Here is a 15,214-nt window from a genome sequence, read left to right on the forward strand (position 1 = left end):
TAAAAGAGAAGTCAAGAATAACTCTCAGGTTTTGGGGGGAATCAAGTTGTTAAGTTGCAGATGCCTATTAGATAACCAAGATGAAATGTTAGATACCAAATTGGGAGTCAACAGGGTTTTGGTAATATTTAAAGCTACAGGATATAAGATATATAAGATCACTTAGGGAGAGAACATAGAAAGAGAAAAGAAGAGAGTCCAGGACTGAGCATTGAGTGGAAGACGTGGAGCCAGAAATAGACACTGAGGAGGAGACAAAAAGGTAGAAGGAAAACCAGGAGAGCATGGTGTCATAAAGACCAAGAAGTAAGTGGTAACCCAAGTCTAGTCTTCTGAAGAGGTAAAGCTGAAAACAGTGAAGAATCCATCAGATTTGGCAACATGAAGAAGGTCTTTGGGGACCTATTCCCCAGTTTCAGTGAGCTTGGAAACCTAATTAGTGAGGGTTACGGGATATAAGGTAAAATAGAGATAACAAATGTATATAACACTTTAAAAAATTTTTTTCATGAAGGTCTCAGAGAAACGTAGATGGTAGCTAGGAGAGAGTGTGGGCTCAAGGGTAAGAGAGCTAGAGCATTCCTAATGAGATTAGAATCTGATAAGAATTATTCTAAAGAGGCACGCCTGGGTGGCTCAGTCAGTGAAGCGGCCGACTTTGGTTCAGGTCATGATCTCATGGTCCGTGAGTTTGAGCCCCGCGTCAGGCTCTGTGCTGACAGCTCAGAGCCTGGAGCTGCTTCGGATTCTTTGTGTCTCCCTCTCTCTCTGCCCCTTCCCTGCTCGCACTCCGTCTCTCTCTCTGTCAAAAATAAATAAACATTAAAAAAAAAAAAAGAATTATCCTAAGCAAAGAAAAGTAGAAAATACAGAAGAGAAAGAGGAAGAGCTGAAATGAAGCCTATAGGGAATCCAGAGCATAAGCAGAGGAGCCTTTGGAAGCAGAGGTACTTTTTTTCTTCTTAACAGTTTTGATGGTGAGAATATGGGGCCAGCTTATCTGATTGCTTGTATTTTCTCAGGAAAACATGATGTCAGGTGATCAGCTGAGGTTGGGTAAAAAGAAAATACTGTGAAACTCAACTTGCAGGATAGGAATAAAATTTACTAGGGAAATGTAAGTAGGACTTCAAGCCAAATTGAGTGCCCATTAGAGTTTTGTGGTCATTAATTTAAAATAGAGTCCATGAGGGGTGCCTGGGTGGCTCAGTGGGTTAAGCATCCAACTTCAGCTCAGGTCATGATCTCACGGTTTGTGAGTTCGAGCCCCACGTCCGGCTCTGTGCTGACAGCTCAGAGCCTGGAGCCTGCTTCGGATTCTGTGTGTGTCTCTCTCTCTGCCCCTCCCCCTGCCCTACTCATGCTCTGTCTCTCCCAAAAATAAATAAGCATTAAAAAAAAATTTTTTTAATAAAATAAAATAGAGCCCATGAGCCCAGTGGTTTTCTCCAGCAACTTTTGGCTATACTAGATTAAATGATAAGGCTACCCAGAAGCATATGGCCAACTAGTCTTTGACAAAGCAGGAAGGAATATCCAGTGGAATAAAGACAGTCTCTTCAGCAAGTGGTGCTGGGAAAACTGGACAGCGACATGCAGAAGAATGAACCTAGGCCACTTTCTTACACCATACACAAAAATAAACTCAAAATGGATGAAAGACCTAAGTGTAAGACAGAAGCCATCAAAATCCTTGAGGAGAAAACAGGCAAAAACCTCTTTGATCTTGGCAGCAGCAACTTCTTACTCAACACATCTCCAGAGGAAAGGGAAACAAAAGCAAAAATGAACTATTGGGACTTCATCAAAATAAAAAGCTTCTGAACAGCAAAGGAACAATCAGCAAAACTAAAAGGCAACTTACAGAATGGGAGAAGATATTTGCAAATGACATATTGTATAAAGGGTTAATATCCAAAATCTATAAAGAACTTCTCAAACTCAACACCCAAAAACCAAATAATCCAATGAAGAAGTGGGTAAAAGACATGAATAGAAAAAAAAAAAAAAAAAAGACATGAATAGACACTTCTCCAAAGAAGACCATGAAAAAATGCTCAACATCACTCATCATCAGGGAAATACAAATCAAAACCACAATGACATACCACCTCACACGTGTCAGAATGGCTAACGTTAACAACTCAGGCAACAACAGATGTTGGTGAGGATGCAGAGAAAGAGGATCTCTTTTGCATTGCTGGTAGAAATGTAAGCTGGTGCAGCCACTCTAGAAAACAGTATGGAGGTTCCTCAAAAAATTAAAAATAGAACCACCCTATGACCCAGCAATTGCACTACAGGTATTTATCCAAGGGATACAGGTGTGCCGTTTCAAAGGGACACATGCACCCCCATGTTTATAGCAGCACTATCAACAATAGCCAAAGTATGGAAAGAGCCCAAATGTCCATCGATGGATGCATGGATAAAGAAGATGTGATACACACACACACACACACACACACACACACACACACACACACACAATGGAGGATTACTCGGCAATCAAAAAGAATGAAATCTTGCCATTTGCAACTACATGGATGGAACTAGAGGGTATTATGCTAAGCGAAATTAGTCAGAGAAAGACAAATAACATATGACTTCTCTCATATGAGGACTTTAAGACACAGAACAGATGAACATAATGGAAGGGAAGCAAAAACAGTATAAAAACAGGGAGGGGGACAAAACAGAAGAGACTCATAAATATGGAGAACAAACAGAGGGTTACTGGAGGGGTTGTGGGAGGGGGAATGGGCTAAATGGGTGGGGGGCATTAGGGAATCTAATTGTTGCACTATATGCTAACTAATTTGGATGTAAATTTAAAAAATAAAGTTTAAATGAATAAATGAGGATAAGGGTGATAGCTGGGCCCAACCAGGATTTGGGGAACTGAAAACAGAAGGAGGTTATTGGATGGTGAATAAAGTATTGTTGAGTGGATTGGAGGTCTTGATGACGTCAAAGAATTATTATAGTTGAAGTATTAGTATAAGTGAATTAGAAGTTAAGGAGGTAATTATTGGAGAAACAGATCTTGGATTCAAGATTTCACAGTGCACATACTTGTAGTAAAAAAGTTTGTGTTATAATCATGGATGTTGGATCACTTCTCGGCCTTTTGGTTAAGATCAAGTGTATAATCATGGATGTTGGTAATGTGGGATGGAAGAACAGATCATCCTGGATGAGGAGACCAGGATAGAAGATGAGTAATCCACATTGATGTGAAAGTCACTGAAAATCCTGAAAGGAACAACAGTGAAAAGGAGGACAATAAATCAGAGCTAAAGTCTTTAGGGAATAAGAGAGTGACCAAGAAAAGAGGTCAGGAGAAAACACTGCAACTGCATCATGAGCCTCTAGGTTAATGGAAACATTGAAGAAGGCAGGGAAGTTGGTTACACAACAACAGAGGAGGGCGCAGAAGATCCCTATGTCACTTTCTGGCCCCGCTTAACAGAAGGAAGACTACAGAGGCCTTAAAAAGACCTACTGAAGGGGCGCCTGAGTGGCTCAGTCGGTTAAGCATCCAACTCGGCTCAGGTCATGATCTCACGGTTTGTGAGTTCGAGCCCCGCATCAGGCTCTGGGCTGACAGCTCAGAGCCTGGAGCCCGCTTCAGATTCTGTGTTTCCCTCTGTCTGCCCCTCCGCTGATTGCACTCTGTCTCTTGCATTGTCTCAAAAACAAATTAAAAAAAAAAAAAGACCTACTGAACAATTCCATGTAGATATATTGTGCAAGTACACAAACACCTATAAACAAGGATAGTTACCAAAACATTATTTGTAATAACTTAAGGAAAAAAAAAAAAAAAAAAAACAAGGGGCGCCTGGATGGCTCAAGTCAGTTAAGTGTTGGAATTTAGCTCAGGTGTTGATCTCGCAGTTCGTGAGTTCGAGCCCACATCAGGCTCTCTGCTGTCACAGAGCCCGCTTCTGATCTTCTGTCCCCCTCTCTCTCTGCCCCTCTCCTACTCACTCGCTCTCTCTCAACAATAATAAACATTTAAAAATGAAAAACAGAAACAAGCTAAATATCCATCAGTAGAGGACTTGTTACCTAAATTGTAGTACAGTGCTATGTGTTCTTCTTAAAAAATGGTGTAACTCTTCTTGGGGTGATACAAAAACTTTCTAAGATACATTGGATAGAAAAACAAGATGCTATAATATCCCTTTTGTGTAGAAAAACATATCTAAGCATAAATGTGTTTATATACGTATGTGTATATAAACAAGTCTGCTTGGCTACAGGCATGCATAATATGTATAATATATATGCAAGCACATATATGCTTATGTATACAGTAAATATTTCTTGAAGAATTAAGAAGAAAATGTTAATAGTGGTTACCTCTGGATGTTGAGACAGTAGTTAGATGTATACATACCTATCTTTCCCATTAGATATTGCATTAGGTATCATAATCTTGAAGTAAAAACTATGTTTTATTAATATTGGGTTTTTCACAATATTTAACACAGTGCTTTACAAATAGGTGTCCAATAGATGTTGTCAAATTTCTTATGTAGGCATTTAAAACAGTTGAAATGACAAGATTTACAGTTGGAAAGTTTAAACTAAAGGATAAAATTGGTTGATGTTTCCAGAAAATTGAGATTTTTACAGTTTGCCATCAACTGTCCACAGTATTTTGCCTCCACTTGGCCTCATTCTCAGTTGTAGCCACTGTCTTGGATCATCACATTGAGAAGAGTCATTGATTTTAGTCATCTTTATGTAAGTTAAGTCTCATCATGATAGAGCTCCTTGGTTTTGTTGTTATTAGAAAGTATCAAAGGAGATGTGGCAAGAATACAACTTTTTTTTTTTTGCAAAACCAGGAACGCTTGTAGAAATGTTTTAGCCCTTAGCTATTAAACTCATGATTTACCTGTTTGGCAGTATAGCCATATCTACAAATTGAGTTTTGATCTTTCTTCTGCAGATGGGACTCCCACATAGCCTATTTAACAGGCTCATTTTTCTTTCTCACTCCAGAATTGCTTCTTGTCCCTGATAAAAACAAGCAACTTAAACATTTGGTGAGAAAATGGAGCTATCTGGTCATGCATTCCATAGTCAATTCAAAACGGAAGTACTTTTTCACGTTTACACAAATTTAGTAGAATCTTGTTGTAGCAGTTTATTTTTATTTCTATAAAGGCAGCAGTCCTTTAACATTGGCCTTTTTTCCAGTAAATTCTCATAAGATCTTTACTATCTGTAAGTGTATTCAAAAAATTAAATTTTAGCCATAAACACAGTGGTCCACAAAGTAGATAAAATATTGCCTCTTAAAAGTTTAAGTTTTTCTACTCAGCTTATTCATGTATGGAAGTAATGATTTCCAGAAATACTATATGTGAGAATTTTTTGTTTATTTTTCTAATAAAATAAGGTGTAAATTGGTTGAGTTCTCAAGGTATCCTTGTATATCTATATACAGCATGAACTGACTGCTGTTTATTCTAATGTTTGTTGCCTGCATTAATTAATGCTTTTGGTTGCTATGGTGAATTACAGAGCACAGCAAAATGTGTACAAAGAATTGAACCTGTGTATTCCACTTAGCTCTAACCATCATATAAAAATGATTTGTCGTGTATTTTACTGTTGGCCCCATCAGAACATCTACTTTTAAAATTCACCAGGGAAAGGAATGAAAATGAAAAATGTCAGGGATTTTTTTTTTTTTCCCGTTGATGTTCCTCCTTAAGCCAGTTTGAATAAGTAGTAGGAGGCTCAGGAAAACATTTATTAATGTTTTCATAACCAAATGTGACATAGTCATCTTTGTTAAGTACACAATTAAGTCAGACTGTAAGAGTCTATCCCTGTATCTAAGTTTTGTCCTTATGTTAATATAACCTACACCCACAGGTACTGTCTGTGACATTTCTTCCCTCTCCAGTAACACGAAAATACTTTGGCACCCTGAAATTGTCAGGCTAGAGGGTGGAATTCTCAGACTCTACTCGGAGTCTGCTTGAGTTTATTCCTTCCCAGTTCTCGCCTTTCTTTTCCATAAGAGACAGATGTACTCTTGAGGTAAATAGAGGGAAGCTATAGAAAATCAACAAATATTTTCCAGGATGATCCTCATTAGTCTGCCCAGCTGCTTTTTAAATTGACTTATCAGATCAGAAGCTCAAAACAGAAGTGTTCCTGTCTGGTTCTTCTCCCTGCAAGGGAGAAACTTCCTTCCCTTTTTCTTAATGAAATAATCTGTGCAATTCATGAGTATTTACTCAAGATAAACTGCATAACAGGTCTAGAGTTGTCCCTCAATGTAAAGAGTCTCACTGTAAAAAAATATTCATTTTTTTGAGAATGGAATTTCATTTCAGCTTTGAGAATTTTATTACTTCTCTGAACAGTGTAACTGCTTTTTTACCCATTTTCCACCTAGGCTGACCTCAGATGGTTACAACATAGACCAAACAATTGACAGAATGTCTTCTGTCTCTTTGATGGCACATTCTTCCAACACTGGATTTTTTTCCTCCACAGAACTAATTCTTCACTTCCTTTAATGAATATTAAACCAGTAATGACTGTATTTGGGAAGCCATTATTATCTCAGCTCATTGGTACTTCTTGAATCAATATAGTGGGAAGAATTAAAAACTTATATCCTTCATAGTTTGGTGTTAAAAAGAAATTGCGTATATCCATGAGGGTAATGCTATGATAAAGGTTACAGAGATTCCTGTCCATATTTAAAATTATAGCCAACTGTAGCTTATTTGATCCCCTTAAGAAATCGATTTGTCCAACTCTTGATTTCGGCTCATGTCATGATCTCACAGTTCATGAGATTGACCCCCTCATCGGGCTCTCCGCTGACAGCATGGAGCCTGCTTGGGATTGTCTCTCTCCCTCTCTCTCTGTCCCTCCCCCGTGTATGTACATGTGTGTGCTCTCTCTCTCTCTCTCTCAAAATAATAAAACAAATTAAAGAAAAAAATCTTTCCTAAAGATCTGACAAGAACTAAACTTGAGTTTTAGCTGTTCATGTTCCCCTTCTGTAGAAGTATTAGTCAGAACTGAAACAGCTGATGTCAGTTGGAGAAAAAGAAGAGAACCTGTATTTTGCCTGAATATTCAGTCCCCAAATAATTAAGAGCTAATCATATTTGGTGAAAAAATATTACTATCATAATCATACAGCATTTATTAAGCAAATGACCTTTCTCTGCAAGAAAAAGCTGGCCAGTAACTGGAGGCAAGGACTTGACGGAAAAAACCTTGATGGTATAGAGAATTTTAGTGATTCAGGTAATGCTTTCCTGCAAGTTTACAAAGAACCTCTTTCCCTACAGCCTAAAGCACTAGATTAATACTGGATTAATAACTTAGCCTAAAGGCTGGTATCTACTTCTTTGTGATACTAGAGGAAATAACACAAATTATAGCTTAGTGCCACTACAAATTCATTATTTCTAAACTCACTTGGGCCTTCCAGGACACTCAAACTTTTTTAAAAAATTCTTTTGACATTTATTCATTTTTTGAGAGAGAGAGAGGGGAGGGGTAGAGTGCGAGATGGAGACACAGAATCCAAATCTGTCAGCAGAGCCAGATAGGGGGCTTGAACTCATGAACCGAGAGATCATGACCTGAACCAAAGTCAGATGCTCAGCCGACTGAGCCAACCAAACTTTTAAAAGTGTCTTTTAAACATGAAAGATACTCAAACTTTTATGTACCCTTGATTCTCTCTCTTTGTCTCATTCTCCACATCAGTTTTGAATGTTTTCCATTCTCTACAAATTACCTAATCCACCCCAGAGCTCAGGAGTGTTTCCTAGAGAAAAAAGTTGAATCTGTCAGACATTAACTCCCTCAGTGTCTAGCCCCCATTTTTATAAACTTATTTACATATCCCTACCTTTATGTCCTTCCTCCACTCTAACGGAAATACATCCTTTTTTCCTATTTGGAGCTAATCACTCTGTCAACACTCTTGTCTTAGACTCCTGTCATCTCCTGAGACCTTCCTATGTTGATTCCCTCCTTCTCTTTCCCTCCCTCCTATATTTTCAGCCTCTCCTTGTCTAACTACTTTCCCACAGACTATGAACATACTCGGGTTTCTCCTATTAAACAAGCAATAATTCTAAAGCCCTTGAGCCTGCATTCTTCTCTGTCTCCTTCCTTTCACCGCCAGCCTTCTTGAATGAAATCACTGTCTTCACTTCTTCAATCCATGCAGCCTGGGTTCTTACTCCAAAATAATATACTAAGACTTTTCTTACAAATGCACATCACAGCAGCATGCACCACGGTCTCTTTCAGTCCTCACCTTACTTACCCACTGTGCATTTGACACTGTTAACCATTCTGTTCTTCTTGAAAGTCACTTGTCCATTGGCCACTCCCTTCTGGTTCTCCTTCTACTTTTCTGATAGTTTCTCAGTTACCTTTGCTGGCTATTCATCTTGCTTAGCCTGTAGATGTTAAAGATTCCCCAAAGCTCTGTCTTTGGGTTCTCTTCTCATACTACACGACCTCCTTAGGTAGAACTCCTCGCTCCTGGATGAATCAGTCAGTTAAGCGTCCAGCTCTTTGTTACAGCTCAGGTCATGATCTTACAGTTCGTGGGATTGAGCCCCATGTCTGGCTCTGCGCTGACAGCGCAGGGCTTGCTTGGGATTGTCTCTCTCCCTCACTCTCTGCCCCTCCCCTGTCACACCCTCTATCCCTCTCTCTCTTTCTCTCCCTCTCTCTCAAAATAAATAAACTTTCTTCAAAAGTTAAAAAAAAAAAAAAAAAAGAACTCCTCTATTCCCATGGCTTCAGCTGCCACCTGTATTCAGGGAAATCACTAGGCCTAAATGTCCAGATAGATGTTTAGTGGACGTCTCTGTTGGGATGCTCCACAGGTATCTCCAATACATGTTTTTGTCTTATTTTCAGTAAATCAGTCTTGCTTGCTTTCTCAAACCTAAACCACTATACCTAGTCACCAAAACCAGAAAACTTAAACGTATCATGTCCTCTCCCTTTATCCTCATCCTCCACATTTAATCATTGACCAAATTCTGAAGAGTCCTCATTTTTTGTGTCTTCTATATCCAGTCCCTCTCTACACTCCTGGTATTTCTTTAGTTCCATTTTTCACCATGTCTTTCTAGAAGTCTTACAATAGCCTTTTGTTTCCCAGTTTTTCCTACCTGCATCCCCCAGTCCATTCTCACACAACTGCCAAAATTGTCCTTCAAAAAAGCACATTTGATCAAGGTACCTGTTAAAACCCTTCAGTGACTCCCCCATGGCCTAGAAGACTCAAGGCCTTCCATGGTCTGGCCCATGCTTACTTCTCCCTCTCTTTCTCTCACTATGTCTCTAATTTATCTGCTTCATTCCAGCCATAACAGGGGAGTTAGGATGAATCCAGTTTTTGTCCTAAGCAACTGAAAGAATAGACTGGCTGTCAACTAAGATGGGGAAAGCTATAGGTGAAACAAGCTTGGGGGAGGTTAGGAATTTGAACATTTGAGTTGAGAAATTTATTAAACATCCAAGTAGAAGTGTCAAGTAAATATATATTTAAGGCTGGCATTTAGGAAAGAGGTCTGTCTGGGCTGGAGACAGAGATTTGGGAGTCATCAGCAGAGAGATGTATTTAGAAACCATACAACTTGGGTGTGATCATCTAGGGATAATCAGTAGGCTCAGTAGAACTTTCTACAGTGATGGAAATGTGCTCTGTGCTGTCCTGTAAGGTAGTCATTAGCCACATGTGACTGTTGAGTACTTGAAATGTGACTAGTTCTGTTGAAGAACTAAATATTAATTGATTGATTGATTTTTTAATGTTTTTATTTATTTTTGAGAGAGAGAGAGAGAGAGAGAGAGAGACCGAGCACGAGCAGAGGAGGGGCAGAGAGAGAGGGAAACACAGAATCCAAAGCAGGCTCCAGGCTCTGAGCTGTCAGCACAGATCCCAACGCAGGGTTCGAACTCACACACTGTGAGATCACAACCTGAACTGAAGTCGGACGTTTAGCCAACTGAGCCTCTCAGGTGCCCCCGATTATTTTTTTAGAAAGAGAGAACAAGCAGGGGAGGAGTAGAGGGAGAGGGAAGAAGAGAATCTTAAGAAGCCTCCATGCTCAGCGCAGAGCCCCACACAGGGCTTGATTTCACAATTGTGAGATCATGATCTGAGCCGAAACCAAGAGTCAGATGCTTAACCAGCTGAGCCACCCAGGTGCTCCCTGACTATTTTATTTTATTTTATTTTAATTAATTTTTAAATGTTTATTTATTTTGAGAGAGCACGTGTGAGTGGGGGAGGGGCAGAGAGGGAGAGAGAGAATGCCAAGCAAGTTCCTTGCTGTCAGTGCAGAGCCCAATATGGAGCTCGATCTCACAAACCATGAGATCGTGACCTGAGCCAAAATCAAAGAGTCAGACACTTAACCCACAGATCCACCCAGGCACCCTTATTTTATTTTAATTAATTTAAATAGCCATATGTTGCTAGTGGTAACTACACTGGGCAAAGTAGATCTGGAGAGTAAGTGTAGATGAAGAAGAAAGGAGGACTAGTGACTGGGCTCTGGCATTCCACCATTAAGAGGTCAAGGAGATGAGGTGAAGCCATCGAGGAACACTGAAAAATAGCAACTAATGAAGTAAGAAGAAAACCAAGAATGTGATGCCCTGGAAACCAAGTGAAGAAAGTGTATTTAGGAGGAACAAGTGATCAACTTAGTCAACTTAGAAGGACTGGGCAGCCTGGGTGGCTCAGTCGGTTAAGTGTCCAACTCTTGATTTCAGCTCAGCTCGATCCCAGGTCGTGGGATCAAGCTCCATGTCAGGCTTTGCACTAAGCATGGAGCCTGCTTGAGATTCTCTTTCTTTTTCTTTCTCTCTCTCCCTCTGACCCTTTCCCCTGCTCACACACACTCTCTAAAATAAAATTAAAAAAAAAAAAGGATCAAAAGTCTTGATAATACATGGTGCTTGAAAGGTTGTGGAGAAATAGACACTTTGCTGAGTTGCTGGCGGAATGACATCTGTGGAGCAGCTTGGTGACATCTACCAAAGTTTAAAATGCACACTAAAGGGCGCCTGGGTGGCTCAATTGACAAAGCGTCTGACTCTTTGATTTGGGCTCGGGTCATGATCTCATGGTTTGTGGGACCGAGCCCCACGTTGGGCTCTGCACTGACAGCACGGAGCCTGCTTGGGATTCTCTCTCTTCTCCCTCTCTGCCCCTCCCCTGCTTGTGCTCGCTCTCTCTCCAAATAAATGAATAAGCTTTTAAAATGCACACTAGATCCAAGATAAGGGCAAGGAGCAGAACAGTGCACATAAAATGCTTTTATTTATGTGTGTGTGCTATAAATATATATACATATATATGTAGTGTGTATATATATGTATGTGAATATGTATATGTGTGTATATTTGCATATATACCATAGATAATATCTATGAAAGAACACAGAAGATTCAAGTAGTAGTGTTTGCCTCTACACAAATTGAAGTGTGAGAGCACTGTGGCAGGGAGGAAACTCACTTTTTTTATAGTATTCCTTTTTGTGTTTTATACCATATGCAAACATTTATCTAGGTTAAAATAGCATATTTTAAAATAACAAAAACGATTATAGAATATATAATAGCAAGTAACTCCTAAAGCGTTGTAGTGCTAAGTACATCGTTTCAGGTAAGTAGACTTAAATGAAGTTTATTTTGTCTTAAAAAGTAAATTTAGTATTTAAAGGCATGATTTTAAGTTCCAAGTTCACACAGAAATGTCATGATTGACTCTCTACCTAATTAGTTGCAAAACAACTACCTTTTCATCATCTGGAGCCTCTTAGTGGGTGTCTCTGCAATTCAGATTCTCAGAACATTTTTAATTATGGTCATAATATCTGATTCTGTTTCCATGAAGTGCCATAAGAATAAATACTCTCTCAGCTAATTCCTTCATGGTGTTTTAGAAAGAGATGAACAGAAAGGAAATGTAGGTTTTCTTTTTCACGATTTATACATAAGCACATAAGATTAAAGATGTTTCTGTTTAATTTTGTGCTATAACCTCCAAATGGATGCTTCTGCTTGATGTAGTTTTAAATAATGTGCAGTTAAGTCATTTAATAAAATTACTTGCCTACTAAAATTAAGTAATTGTATCTTCTTTTGATGGCATGAGAAAAAACAAGGCAAACTTTTAACAGTTTTGGAATGATATGGTCTCCTTCTTGTGAGTATCTACAGAAGGGACCAATAGGAGGTCCTTACTTTTTTTCCCCCCTCCCCACCGAGGTCCACTTAACTTTGTTATAAGCCATTCTGATAAAGGTTGGAACACGTAAAACTACACTGTGCTACCCACACAGTGGGTAAGTGAGGCAAGTGACTGAGTTGATGTGTCAGTATCTCCAGTATCAAAACCAGACGCAAGAGTTTTTCATTTGTTTGTTTTCAGGGTTTTTTTTTTTTTTCTTGGTTTTTCAAAGGATTCAAGAACAAAGATTTTACAAAGAGGTAGATTTCCTAGAAGTGTCATTATTTATGTGTCCCAATCTCTTTTTACACTCAAAATACTAAATGTTTCTAGTTTCCATCTTATGGGAACATCCTAATATACCGGTACTTTCCAAAATACTTTAAGGTCCTTGGACAGAGGCCATTGTAATGACACTGTACTAAGTATTTGATAAAGGGCTTATATACGAAAGGAGTTGTGTAGTACAAGCATAAATTACTGCTATATTGATATCATGTCACAGTGAAGTACTCTGAAGCCTCTTGAATATAAAAGAATATTTCTACATTTGGTTCTAGCAAACACTATTGTGCTATTCTGAAATCCACAGCACAGAAATTATAAGACATCCGCTCATAAAACAGAAAGCAAATCACTATTCAGCATTTCCTGCTCTGTTTCCTGCCAATTTCAGATAATTAAAACTTTTTTTAAGCCTTTTATTCTATTCTGCTTTAATTCTGCTTCTTCCACCAAAAATGAAAGATTTAGAAATTAAAACTGTGCATATCATAGTAACAACAAATCTTTGCCTTTTTCCCCTCTTATCCTATGATACTGACTTTCCTTCATTATTGCAGACCTCAGGATATCGTTGTGTTTATAATTGGAGGAGCCACCTATGAAGAGGCTCTAACAGTTTATAACCTGAACCGTACCACTCCTGGAGTGAGGATTGTCCTGGGAGGAACCACAGTGCATAACACAAAAAGGTAAGGGAGAACATTCCATCCTACAACTCTGTTCCCCTTCCTAGAGAATAAAGCTTAAATTCCTTTTATGTAGGAAAGGTAAGGTCAATGTTGAGTAAACTGCTCTAGACCAAAATGCACCAGTTCATAGAGCAATTTAGACTTTGTGTGAAATGAAGGATCTATACTCCCATTAGGTTCATAAATCACTTAATTAGTTCAAGAGACCTAGAGTATAAGGACTAGCCTGTACTGTTAACACTTTATATTTCTTATGTTCAAAAAAGGAGAAATCTAATAGCCACAGACTGGCACTTTGAAAATACTAAAGCATAATCGTATTGAATTCCATGAGTTTTTCTATTTTGTTTATTAATTACATTTATTCAATAAGTAGTAAGAAGAATACAAAGATAAATAAGATACAGATCCTACTTCAAGGAAGTCATTGTCTGTTAGGAAAGATAGAACATGAAAAAAATAACAAAGTAAGTGCCTGGAGAGACAGACTAAAGAGCCATGGCTTCTCAGTGTGACTAAGAAAAATTAGCAAATATTTCATGGAGAAGATAGTGCATAAGCTGAGCCATGGGTGGAAAACGGACACGAAGAGGAAGAATACATTCTAGGCAGAGTTAACCACATGAACAAGTTACAGAAGCTGTAGGCAACATGCATAGGAAAAGAGCAAATAGTCAACCAGCTGGAATGTGCACCATAAGTGAAAACGTTGACTGAATGCTATAATTGTGAAAGGCCTTGAATTCCAGGCTGAGAATGAAAATGAAGAATCATTGAAAGTATTTAAGCAATAGAAATTACAAGAGAGTCACAGTATTTTAGGAAGATTAATTTGGAAACTAAGGGTAGGAGAGGCACCTGGGTGGCTCAGTCAAGTAAGCATCGACTTTTGATTTTGGCTCAGGTCATGATCTCACAGGTTTTGAAATCAAGCCCTACCTTGGGCTCATGCTAACAGGGCAGAGCCTACTTGGGATTCTCTCTACTGTCTCTCTGCCCCTCCTCCCCTCGTGCACACTCTCTCACTCTCTTTCTTAAATAAATAAACTTTAAAAAACAAAAAACTAAGAGTAGGAAAGATAGGAGGAGATGGAGAACCGTGGTGTGATAGTTGAATTTAACGATGGGGCACTGAGAGATCTATCCATGCTGAGCCAGGAACACATGGATACATCAGGAGTCATTTAGAGGTGTTTGTGTCCTTTTGTGTTTGTATTGCTGTTTGGCCTTTTAACATAACTTTTCCCCTTTATCATGGAAGTAATACGTATTTGTTCTGAAATTCTTTCATTCAGAAAATATAAAGAGGAAAAAAAAGCTTCTATAATCTAACCATTGTTACACTTGGATCTTTCCAGCACATTTTTTTTCTGAATCAAGTTTACTTATTTATTCTAAGAGAGAGAGAGAGAGAGAGAGAGAGAGAGAAAGCATGAGTGGGGGAAGGGCAGGCAGAGGGAAAGAATCCCAATGCAGGGCTTAAACTCACGAGATCATAACCTGAGCTGAAACCAAGAGTCGGATGCTTAACCAACTGAGCCACCCTGGTGAGACCTTTTTTTTTCTGAGCCTGATTTATGTGAGTGTATCAGCAGAAAGGGATATCTTATACATTCTGTTTTATGACCTGAATTTTGTAGTCTATGATGTATACATCTTTTAGTGTTAAGTATATAATCATTCATTCATTAAACAAATATTAATTGAAAGATAAGATTACCGGAGTTTGAATCCTGACTTTCCCTCTTACTGTTTAGGCAAATTACTTAACTGCTTTGTCAGTTTTCCAGAGTTTACTGGCCATTTATATAGCTCTTTTTGAATTGCTAGTTCATATTGGGTTTTTTTTAAGTTTTTTTTTAAGTTTATTTAAGTTTATTTATTTATTGAGAGAGAGAGAGACAGCACATACAAGTGTGCACACACAGGTGTGGGGGGTGGGGGGAGGCAGAGAGAGTAGGAGAGAGAGAAT

At 38.7% G+C, this 15,214-nt stretch overlaps 1 protein-coding gene across 2 annotated transcripts in view; it reads left to right on the forward strand.

The window, feature by feature from the left end:
• The window catches only part of VPS45 (vacuolar protein sorting 45 homolog), a 65,037-nt gene that overhangs the window by 26,340 nt on the left and 23,483 nt on the right, over positions 1-15,214 (forward strand). For both annotated transcript variants that reach the window (XM_042953818.1, XM_042953817.1), the window contains exon 14: positions 13,111-13,242. In XM_042953818.1, coding sequence (XP_042809752.1) covers positions 13,111-13,242 — 132 coding nt within the window. The remainder of the gene's footprint in view (positions 1-13,110; positions 13,243-15,214) is intronic.

Source organism: Panthera leo, chromosome C1 (genome assembly GCF_018350215.1).
Source record: "Panthera leo isolate Ple1 chromosome C1, P.leo_Ple1_pat1.1, whole genome shotgun sequence".
In the NCBI taxonomy this organism is placed as follows: domain Eukaryota; kingdom Metazoa; phylum Chordata; class Mammalia; order Carnivora; family Felidae; genus Panthera; species Panthera leo.